The sequence below is a fragment of the Esox lucius genome, chromosome 5, assembly GCF_011004845.1.
Source record: "Esox lucius isolate fEsoLuc1 chromosome 5, fEsoLuc1.pri, whole genome shotgun sequence".
NCBI lineage: Eukaryota > Metazoa > Chordata > Actinopteri > Esociformes > Esocidae > Esox > Esox lucius.
In genome coordinates, this window is record NC_047573.1 from 22,817,314 (window position 1) to 22,829,762 (window position 12,449).

Below are 12,449 nucleotides of genomic sequence, written 5' to 3' on the forward strand. Positions count from 1 at the left end.
GATGTGGCTAAATAGGTGTCGTTTTTTTCAATTTCAGATATTCATCCAAGCCTGGATTCAAACTGCAGTGTTCAGCTTCACCATTGCATAACTGTGGTAAACATGAACTGAAACAAAAACAGGTACACAAAGCAACAGAGTTTGGACCCAAGTTATATTCGTCCAGCCACCAGGAGTAAAACATTCTTCTATTTGGTCACTGTCATGTTTTACATGATAAGGACCAGATATGAATCAACATTGAGGATTATAAAAACTCTGACATTTAAAACTTTAGAAAAAAGTTGTGGTGTTATTATTCATCTGGATACCTGGGCAATAGCTCTTTGCCAAAACAGCATTAGACATTTGATACTCAATGAATGTAGCCTATATTGCACTTTTTCATTACAACATTTTTAGTAGCTTAAAAAAATTGGAGAGATTGGAAAAACTACTCATTTTAACTGTCAAACTAAATGTTCTAACTAGCATCTGATGAATGGCTCAATACCAATACATTATCTTAACCTCTGAAACATCAAGGAATATTCATCCTTTTTGTACTACAATGTCATTACTACAGTTTATGCAGTAAACATCTTTCTCATCTTTGACCTAACTCATTCGAAGAAATCTGACAGTACCAACATTTCTGAAATCTTCTCAACTCCCGTCTGAGTCATGACCTCTGGCATACACCACTGATGAGATTATAATCTTAATTGCAGCAAGAAGAATGTTTCTTTGGCACAGAAATGCTTATCTAAATATGATTACTTTGTTTATGTACTCTACTCTATTCACTGTCTCAGTTGCCGGACTGTGAAGACAATTCTTTATGAAATGTGTCTAAATTAAGTGTAAATATAATATTCTAGCTACAGTGGTGTCGATGATATCTGCTTTTGTAACAACGGGCAGCTTCCTTGGGTAATGGCTGAGATGAGTTTCCATTTTAATATACATACAGATTTAGTATCTGGACCAGTATACTCATTAAAAACCTTAGTTATTTTGTTTGATGATCAGTCTTTCTTCATGAAAGTGACTACTTTAATGTGTGACAAAATGTATCTTTGTTTATGGTGAATAGGTCTACACATAACAATCGAATGATGATTTGAATGGACTTGAATTGGTTACCCACTTACTGTAGCAAACATTATGAGAGGAACATGTGAGATATTCAAGAGATATTTGTGAGCAGTATACAGTACGGAATTAAAAGAAACAATATTTCCCACTCAGGAAATGTCACCAGAATAATATACAAACTCATATACCATACTTTACATGACGTATCTTTGACCTTGAAACAAAAGGAAAATCTTTGGAAACATGGAATTAACTTGTATCAACTAGGACATCAGTGCTTTATAGAAAAACATATATATGCTTAACATTAGACTTCAAAACCCACAACAAACCCCTTCTCAAAGCCCCAATTTAACACAATATGGCTTCAATATGTATAAAAATAAATTTTGCTTTATTAAAACAGAGCCCTGAGGGTTTTCGTTGTCCTGTCCGATAATATCTGTGTCACCTCCATGTCATTTCCACTTCCTTTACAAGGACGTAAACTTCCTTGAGTATATTCAGGGATGTGCAACACTTGGACAGTTGCAGATAAAAATAGAATAAATTCCGCCGACACAATTCCCTGTTCCGATAAATCTCACGATAATTTCTCTTCTGAACAATTCATCTATCTGAACATGTTCATTCCTGTTGTCAGCGAGATACCTCCATTTATTGGATTGGCAGGAAGTTACCTTCAAAGGCTCCAAGGGACTAGTTGAATTATTTAGCGAGTGTCCTATTTGTTTGGCACCAAACTGAAGAAATACTGTTGGACCTTTGATATTATAGACATGAAATGTAATCAAAGCTTTAACAATGCGTGAGAGTGCTAACTGACACCTACAAAGGCTGAAAAGAGAGAAGGCCAAAGAGAGCAGCTTATCTTAAAGTTAGGAGGTTAAACTGAGGAGGTCATTTGACCACAATCCTGTTGTAGGACACAGAGGACACCTCTCAGGAGGGTATGAGGAGTTGGACACAAACACACACACACACACACACACACACACACACACACACACAGACAAGACACACACACTTGCTTAGTTGTTGGGGTATGAGGGCATTTGATTGGCCAGTGACCATTGTCTTGACCTCCTCCTCTGTATTCTGTCATAAAGGTCTGTGTTGACGATGTTCTCATTGAGAACACTGTAACATCAACAGAAAGTAACATCTTGAAAACTCATGCTAATAAAGATGTCCCCCCCTGATTTTCGGGTTATGATTTTGTTCACGAATCAAAGTGGATAATATCTAACAGACTGAAACAGGAAAGTAATCCTTGGGCTTGTCCAATAAGAAAAACAAATTCTCATTCGCTGTTGCAATGAATTAGGATCCTAATGAAAGTGACCATAGCAAACCACACCGACCATCACATCAGATGTCCGTTTCTTCCGTGATCTCCGGTCCCCCACCCACAAAATAGTAAAGTCTCCCTCCGAAAAATCCGGAGAATATTTCTTTCTCTTCCACATATGGAAGATTGAAGGGCCCTTGGTCCTGATTTGCTGGCTGTGATAAAAGCCCCCAGCTGATTGGATCATCCATTGACCCAATCCCTGCGCTCACTGACTGCTTTTGTCTCTCATTGGTTCTTTTCCACCCAATCCCAGCTCTCGTCACTATCCTTCCGGTTCATTTCGGCCTCGATGATCTCTCGGTAGCGCCGGCGGAAGAAACCCATCTGGGAGAGGGGGGAGGACCAGAGGAAAAGGGGTAGAAAAAAGGAAGAGAGGGAGAGAAAGTGAGGAGAGAAGAAAACACTTGCTGTTAACTCAGGGTCAGTGGTTAGGTGCAGTGGGGAGGGATGTTGCCCTAAGGCCAGATGTCTGACCTGGTAAGATTTACAAGCTTTTAAGACCACTGCCTCTGCTCATATAGGCCTCAACACCCGACAGTTGCTATAATCTCAGGTTCAGATGTTAGGGACAGATTGAGTAACGGCCAGACTTCTGACCATTTGTAATAGTCGCAATACAGCAAGTGCCTTGCAGAAAGGCAAAATGAAAGACTTTTCACCTTTTCAGCAATGGGAATCAAGCCAGCAAAACCTTCAGTAACCAAATGCTCTAAGTGCTACGCTGCCTGCTGCCCAGCTGTTCTTCAGGGTCAATGCTTTTATATTTTAGTGTCTATTATATAAGACATTCAGAGACTGACAGGAAAGTAAGACGAGTGGGTGAGTGTGGGCCAGCAGGGTGTCGGATTCCAACCCACGCTTGTACTGGTCCGTGCATCCCCGAGGCTGCGGCCGCCAGACCACTCCAAGTTATTCTAAGGGTCAGTGGGAAAGAGCAGCGGTTAGTGAGGTGGACCTACCGACAGATATTTGACCAGTCGAGTCTGTAATATACTGGCCATCGTGCAGAAACCACCAGGCATGAACCACGTGAGGGGATGTTCAGAACACCGGCCAGCACAGGGTTTGTGGACAGGATAAATCGTGAGACGCGTTGCCACGCAACGGTGACAGGGGTTTGGCTGTCAGCCATTCTGCTCCTGGATTTTTTATCTTGCTTTATCTTGTTTCTGCTCTTCTAAATGTTTTATTAAATGGTGACGTGATGGCTGTGTGTAGTGTTATCACTGTAACGTGTTTTACTGTTGTTGCAAGTTGGTTAGTAACTGCCACTCAGGGTTAAACAGGAATGTGCCTCAATCAGCAGCCAACAGGCAAACTGATTCAATTCGCCATTTCAAAAAGCATCGCGCTGTCTTCAACTGGATTTTGCACTCCTTAACATGGAGTGAAGCTTGTATGACAATCACACAGACTGATTCAGTAAATGCTGGGTAGATAGAAAGCAATGAAGACACACAGATGAATAGATAGCACACCCTGACAAATACTGACAGGCGGTAAATAAACAGACCATGGTGTGTGTCTAAACAAAGAGATGACACTACTGTAATCTGCGAGGCTAAGCTCAGCGGGGGAAAAAACTAAAGATGACGTTTTCCTCTCTCTCTCTTTCTAGCAGTAACTCCATTCATTCATCTCTCTGTTCGACCAGACCGTTCATTGATACGGACCTCAAGGCTACGTCCCAAACGTCACCCTATTCACTACAGGTCACTACTTCGGTCCAGGTCCAGGGCCCTTAACGGGAAACTGTAAAGACACGTGCAGCTCTTGTAAGAGGGGTTGATTTTGGCCGGGTAAAAGGACTTAGGGAAACAAATGGATGGATGGCTGGTTTTAAACGCGCACACACACGTAGAAACACGCACACACCCACGTAGAAAAATGCATGCACACGCATAGAAACACACACGCACTCGCACATACTCCCCATGCACACACAAGACATCCCGGGACCAACATTCCAGGGTTTAGTCGTGGTTTTCCCAGTGGGAAAAAGAAGGGAGTAGGAAAAGAGGAAAGAACAGACGTTTTGTGTGAAGAGATGCAAGGGGCCTCTGACCAAGTCATTGGTGTGATTGCCATTTCCCCTCCCGAGATCTCGCTTTGTTTCATGTGTGTGGAGTGCGGTGTGTGTGTGTGTGTTTATGGTCGGCGTAAATTATAGCAAGGTCCGTGTTTTGTTCCTCGTACGGTTGTTAAAGTCCAGCCAAGAGCAGCTTCTCATGTGACTGACTGCATGCCGCTCTAATCCAACTGGACTGTGTGAGAACTGAGCCCTGGAAAATGGAGCACTGACAATGGCTTGAGGACCGAAACATTGTGACTGCCCATAACAAATCACAATAATAGTTTATTACAAATGAAGGGGGAAAAAACTGGCACGGAAAAAAACAAGGGTTCATAGTGTCTATACACTCCGTAGGCCCACAAACAATACAGCTTGTTGTTTACGAGCTTAAGAACTGGGGGCAAACATGTTCTTCTGCCAATCGTCATTATTCGGTGGTGGTGACATTACCATGACACAGCAATTAAAGATAATTAGGTGGTGAGGGGAGATAATTAAATAGCTTGGAGATAATTATGATAGGATACATTTTTCATAAGCGTAAATCATGGGGCACAGTCTTTAATGACCCTAGCGTTTATTACTTTGTGTTCGAATTTTCAGAAAGTGTGATATCCCTACTGGTGTATTGGCTGAACCGAGTGCTGGATCATTTGGTAGTGACAGAAATGTATTTCCCCCCACTAAGAAACAGAATGATTTGACAATGATTCATATCTTTCATACCGGTCCAGGAAAATATCTCTCTGTGTACTCTGGTTTGGGATGTAAAGAAAACGTCTGGGAAACCCTGAAGCAAATGAATACTGTTGTTTGCGTTTCCCAACCAGAGGTGGTGGTCTAAGCTGGAGTCTAATAACACGGCGAGCCGCTAACGCATTACCAATTGCATTATAATTCATTCTTCAATCTTTCTTTGAGTAGCGACTATAGCAATAGATACTTCATTAGGTGTGCCATTAAGGGGTCGTTTTCCCACCTGGAAAGCTTAAGACGAATACAATTTATGCGTGAATCTCAGTATAAAATCACCTGCTAAAAGATATAATTCACTGTAATGAAGAAGACAATGTGTATTTCTGTTCCGCATTACCTTCCAGAGTAGCACTGCCAGCAGTAGGAAGATGAGTATTCCCACTAGCAGGCTGATGGCAATGATCCATCCGACCACATAGCCCCTTGGCTCCTGGCTGTGGAGCGCCTCGAACACCAGCTGCAACAGAATGACAATACAATTAAACACAGCCTCGATCACAGAGTTGCGTACAGCCGACTCTTGGAACACAACGTAAAGACACAACCTGGTGTTGTACATCAAATCACAGCCGTCTGGTTCAGTCTTAAACGTTTTTGAAATGATGTATACTTAAGTGTCCTATTTTTCCTTCAACAGGAAAGTTGAATCGAGTACATTTCTGAAGGATTCCATATGGTGTCTGAACATCAACTTAACATCAGCTGGGACACCACAGGAGTCCCTCCAGACGCAATCAGATGCGACAGAGATACATCTTAACATCCTCGCGTGCATGATTACATTCAATACACAGTATACAGGTTACAACTGACACCAGCAGCACGACAGAACAGAAGACGTCCCAAATGCACCATGCAAAGAATCAGGTGCTGATTTGGAAAAGAGGGAAAGACACGCGTATGATGTATACTTCCCGTTTGATAAAGCGACTCCAGTGAAAAGTCTGTTCCTTTTTAAACAGGCTCTTGGGAAGTTCCTTTTCTAGAACAATACAGACGTTATTACTTGGTTGTGACATGACTGACCAAAATCCCTGTTAATGTGCTCTACTATTGCTCGGATTCTGTAAGACTCAACAGTGAACTGTCGACAGTAGTGTACTTTAAAAGGAATAGGGTGCTGTGTGGGGCAGGGGGCCGGCCGTGTCAGGGGTGGGAATGTCTGGAGGAGTTCTCCAAATTGACATTTCAAATATGTTTGATGTCCAACAGGATGAATTAGATGATCCTTTGGCTGTATGTTGTATAAATCACACAACTCAAATAATCTCCAAATGAAAGAATACAATAAACAGTTCTGTTCACCAAGTCAACCAGGCCCGGCAGATAACATTTTAAAATCATACATCATAACTGGAAGTATGTATATAGCCATTTAATCATGTATGGAATGATTCCAAATGTTACGTCTCCGTGTGTATGAAATTAAACTTCATATTGTAATATTCTGTTTTTAAAATGATTTCCAAACTAGATGAATTCAGTGCTGCTGTATAATAATCTAATTTGTGAGCTTAATGTTTCCTAGTTGGCAAACAACAAATGAGAACAACAAACATTTTCAGTCTAGAAAATGAGGCAGACCACTAGAATATGATAAAGTTAATGTAATTGCTGACTGGCTCCTTCCCATGACAATGATTAATTGATACTCAGTAAATTATCAGTGTTTATTCTGACAAAACACTCAGTTGATTTAACCCTTCATGACTTAGCTAACTGTCAACCACAAGACAAGGGACAAGCTTGAACACTGAAGATGTTGACTGGTTACTAGCTGGGAAAGAGTGTGTGTTCGTCTGTGTGTATACACGCATGTGAATGCTACTGTGTCTGTGCATGCCAGGAATACAAAGACTGCATTATAAGTATGAAGGATGTCTCTCTGAATTACAAATGAGTGAACAAGAAACTGCTGGTTTAAGATTAATATCATTTTTCAGATATCACTGTTGGTACTTAAAGCTTGTCTTCAAATAATATGTGAAACAAAACATATTTTTGATCTGCTGATTGAGCTGGCTTGGTTTATTGGACAATACATACAGTTCCAGACCTGCAAAGCTCGTCCCATCTGACAGTCCAGACAGACTAAAACAAACGCTGAGGACATTAAAGAAAGATCTTGAATAGTATATGAACAAAGGTCTGGGCTGAGGGTGGGAAATCCTGCTGGTATTCATCCATCTCAGACAAACTTCCACAATAACACACCATCCCGACAGGAACATAACGAAACGTCTTGTGACCTTGAGGAGTATAAACAAACGTAACCTCTTCAAACCGTGATGTGTTCAGTCGAGAATACAGTCAAGGTGAGGCCAGCCTATTCCTTATGGAGTGCCCTACTGTTGAACAGGACCCACAGAACCTCAGCAGAAAACCATAACACTATAAAGGAAATAGGATGCCGTTTGGGACCGCGGACCGTCATCAGACCACTTTGCCGTGTGAGACTCCAGGTCTCACGGGATGTTAAGATCCAGATGAGGCAACGCCGGCTGAGAGACAGAGACACAGGAACTGAAGCCAGTTTGGTGATCAGGACAGATCACTCTGATTCACCCATTCTCTCTTGGGATCGTGGACGGTCCCTCCTGTCGTTACGGACGCCGGACCATTTGCGTTTGCGTGTACATGCTGACGGTATCAAATGAACGCGTACCAAAGCTTTTGGAACATTTATGCTCTGATTGTTCCTATTCATAGTGTTCTTCTAATATATACAACAATCACCGGACCTGTTGCCGTGACACACGGGAAAAGAGGACATCTAGTCAACTGTTAATGAACAGCAACCCTGCTGAGACCACAGTAGAGACTAACCAAGACTATATCCTCCCAGACGACCAGAAGTGATAATGATAACACCTAAAATATTTCACATATACCAGGCCTACCGCACTGCAGATGATCTGACAAGATAATTATAATGATTAAAATCTTTCTCTAGGGAAATCTGAGGGATATATACCAGGGTTAGTGAATTCAGAGACATGTCAAGGGGGTTGGGGGTAGTTCATTTAGCAGACACCCATGGGTTGAAGGTTCAACTGGGGAGAGGGGGACTTAAAGTTGTCACTGAGCGCTGAAAAGGCAGTCAGTCTCGTCTCAATCACGGCTGAAATTTGCCATTCCTCTCGGGGCCTGCAGTGAACTGGAGCGACTGGAGATCAGAAGATGCAGCAGCGCAGTGGGGCCTAGGTCTGGAGACGGAGCAGCGAGCTGGGGCCTGGAGGTCGTCAACTTAATCAGCTGAGAGGATCTGGGATGGAGGGACCCTGACTGCTCATCACTTCCCTCCACTGTTCCACAAGCACATGTCCAATCACTCAACCCATCTTTCTGTCTCAGAGAACAGGCCCTTGAGAAGCACAGCTGAGGACCCCCAAATACAATGACACCTTACACACACATAAACACATGCACACACGTTCAGGTGGTTCCCTATTAGGATTACATTTCTGCATCAGCTTCCACATTCAGCTTCTAGATTCAACACGCGAGTCAGCCTGATGCGCAACACATCACAGTCAAGGCATTGAAATGTCCAGATGACATTCAGTCAAGGCCGATATAATGTCTGAATGACCTTCAGTCAAGCCCGTTAGAGTGTCTGAATGACATTCAGTCAAGGCTGTTAGAATGTCAGAATGACATTCAGTCAAGGCTGTTAGAATGTCTGAATGACATTCAGTCAAGGCTGTTAGAATGTTTGAATGACATTCAGTCAAGGCCGTTAGAACGTCTGAATGACATTGGACAATTGGATGTGAACATAATGCACATGGCTCTGCAGTAGGAAATCTATATGAGTAATGTACTTACTGACGTGTCTTCTGATAGGCCATTAGGGAGTTCCAAGGCCTTCCTATCCACTCTCACGTTAGCCCTCGTCACAAACTGGATCAGCGACGAGCTGTCCTGTAAGTGTATATGTGAGTAAGTGTGTGTGTAAGAGAAAGGGGGTTTGTCATTACTTTACACTCACACTTTAACTCACATTATTAAAAGCCTGTGTAAAGCTTTGTAAATATACACGTTGAAGGCATGTAACAATTATTGAATGTATATATATATATTAATGTATTAATTAGTCAATGTAAAAAATAGACATAACATGTAACAACTACGTTATAAGCATGAAACGTCCATGTGATTAATGTAATTTTACCCTCTTGAGTATCTCTGTGTTCAGTAGGAGTTTCACATCTATACTGATAGCCTCCTCTTTGGCCTGGGAGCCCAAAGTGCACAACATGGACAAACATGCTCTTCCTGGCCGGTCGCAATCCTATTGGCGGAATGGTGGAGAGAAAGAGACAGCATGAGAGAGGGACCGGAAGAGAAACAGAGGGAGGAACAGATGTTTTACGACACTGAACACATCATATATCCATGAGGTAAACGATTTCCATAAGTCCTGAGATTCTACTGATTGCGACAGTCCAGATGTCTGTGTGTGTGTGCTTATTTTTGTGTCCATGTGTGTCTCTGTCTCTGCATGTGTGTTGAAGAGCTGGTTTTAGGAAAAAGCGAAATAAGCGGTCGTTTAGGGATCCCGACCGACATGGGTGAGTGGGCCCCAAATCAAATTTGGCTGTGCATGCGTTAACTTACCAGGACCCTACGGCCAGACTTGGTGAAGAAGGCGAAGATGGTGTGGAAGATACTGTCTCTATCCTGGGGAAGCGAACAGGGCTGAGGGTTCCGATGGGGGGTGCAGTTCCCCCGTCCCTCGGCCACCTGGAGTCAGGGGGGGGTTGGGGTTTGGGAGCGAGAACAGGAGAGCAAAACTCATCAGTTTTCTTCAACAATGTAGACATTCGACAAGTAGCTCCACAGCAAAATCAACCATTTGACTTTAAAAACCCTCTGAAGGTCATAAAATCTTCTCCCCATCCAGCACAGCATTCACAATGTGTTCACCAGTTCAACGCGCTGTCGACTTGTTTTAATTGTCAGGCTGCGCGACACTTCGTGAGCGATGGGAAAAGCCTGTGCCTGCTTCCCCTGACCGGATCTTGTTCAGATGACCGGCAGCTGGTGGGACTCACAGGGGAGTGAGGTTTACATTGGTTCTCATTGGACCTCTGGTCAAAAGTAACTTACTATGTGGGCTGTAGGGTGGCTTTTGGGATTCAGGCTGTCTATCAGGTGTACTGTCAGCTGATGCTGCCTGGCACCACCAACCACACCACAAACCACACCCCAAACCCCCAACCATCACTACCAACCACACCCCAAACCCCAACCGATCACCACCAACCACACCCCCAACCACCACCAACCACACTCCCAACCACCAACAACAACACCCCCAACCACAGCCACCAACTACCACCACCAACCACCACCAACCACACCCCCAACCACCATCAACCACCAACAACTACCACCACCACCACTATCAACCACCACCCCCAACAACACGACCAACCACAACCCCAACCACCACCACACCCCAACCTCTTTCTCTACACCACTAACTCTCTCTACACCCTCTCCCTCTACACCCCTATCTGTCGCTCTACACCCCTATTTTTCTTTAAAACCCTATCTCTCTTTGTTAAAATGCCAGGTTTTTGTGATCTAAAAGAATCAGACAAAGATAAATAATGTCAGAAATGTGTCCACTTTTAATGTGACCTATAATGTGAACAATTCATTTGAAAAACAAACTGAAATATTTGAAAGGGGGGAAAATGAAAAATAAAAACCTTACAATAACCTGGTTGCATAAGTGTGAACACCCTCTTATAACTGGGGATGTGGCTGTGTTCAGAATTAACAAATCACATTCAAACTTAGACACCTGCCGTCATTAAAAGTGACTCTGATTAATCACAAATAAAGTTCAGCTGTTCTAGTAGGATCTTCCTGACATTTTCTTAGTTGCATCTATCTCCCTCTGTACACCCCTATCTCTCTAAACTCATCTCTTTCTCTCTCAACACCCCATCTCTCTCTCTCTCTACACCCCTACAGTATGTCTCTCTCTCTCAACACCCCTATTTCACCATACACATAATGTAAGGGCTTTACTGGTATAGAAAACCTTTATTTATATTTCCAAAGCAAGTGATAGTGAATTATGACAATAAATAATAAAAACAATGTCTACCACCCAGACCCCTCCTTCTCTCCCCTCTAATCTCTCCACCCAGTGTTCTCTAACCTCTCTATTGTCTTTAATTCCACCCACCATCTTTCCTCCATCTCCCCCTTCACAGCACCTCTATGACTCTGGGCTTAACCGTTCAGTGTGTCCTGAGTTTGTATTGTTTCAGACCACTGCCTGGGGAGGATGTCCATGTCCTTAATGACACCCTGTTCTCTGTATTGCACACTATTATCTTTACTAGGGCCTTTTTGTTTCAAGCTGACAGCAGTGTACTCTGTAGGGGACAGGGAGCCATTTGGGACGCACTCTATGATTCATAGAATGGGCTAACTTTAACTCAGATCTAAGAGAGAAGAGGAAATAGAGAGAGAAAATGGGTGAGAATGAAGACGAGAGAAAGAGATGAAGATGAGGGAAAAGAGAAGAGGGGAGGGAGAAAAAGATATGGAGAGAAAAGTGGAGAAAGAGAAAGATGGCAAAGGAAAGCGAGCAATGTGTTTATCCTTATTTCAACCTAATTAACCTAATTGTACTTCTGAGAGTGAGACAAACAATGACCTTCCTAGAAGATAATTGAATAGTCTGAAATTCTGAACAGATTCATGGTATGTTTAGTTTCCCTAAGGTAAGAGCACAAGTCTTTTCTCTGTGATATATATTATCTATATAAATAAAGGCATTGCTGACCCTGAAGCATGTTATTATTTTAACAACGGCATCCAGTACCCTGGTTAATTAAAAATAATGTTGCTTTTGGCGTTAGTGTTAAGATCTCCATTTGGTCCCATCCAGATTGTTATCGACTGGGTTTAATTTGATTCATTGTTACTTTGTTAGAAACACCATACACTCCAATACACTTAAAACTGATTACTCGTATGTTTGACCCAACTGCCAGGTTGTAGGTGTTGGGTCACTAGTCGGTTTGTATTCTTTAAAAACAGCTGGGTTATTGATGCAGGGATAATGGTTATTTATGCTACGCTCGATACGGCATAAAGTGGGGAGAACAAGTATTTGATACACCGATTGCCGATTTTGCAGGTTTTCCCACTTACAAAGCA

The 12,449-nt window shown here is 42.7% G+C and overlaps 1 protein-coding gene across 1 annotated transcript in view; it reads right to left on the bottom strand.

The window, feature by feature from the left end:
• Nucleotides 1-546: 546 nt before the first annotated feature.
• The window catches only part of itga9 (integrin, alpha 9), an 87,466-nt gene continuing 75,563 nt past the window's right edge, over nt 547-12,449 (bottom strand). The window contains exons 24-28 of the mRNA XM_029119909.2: nt 9,882-10,007; nt 9,436-9,555; nt 9,090-9,185; nt 5,599-5,718; nt 547-2,755 (exon numbers count right to left, since the gene is read on the bottom strand). Coding sequence (XP_028975742.2) covers nt 2,657-2,755; nt 5,599-5,718; nt 9,090-9,185; nt 9,436-9,555; nt 9,882-10,007 — 561 coding nt within the window. The 3' untranslated portion in view covers nt 547-2,656. The remainder of the gene's footprint in view (nt 2,756-5,598; nt 5,719-9,089; nt 9,186-9,435; nt 9,556-9,881; nt 10,008-12,449) is intronic.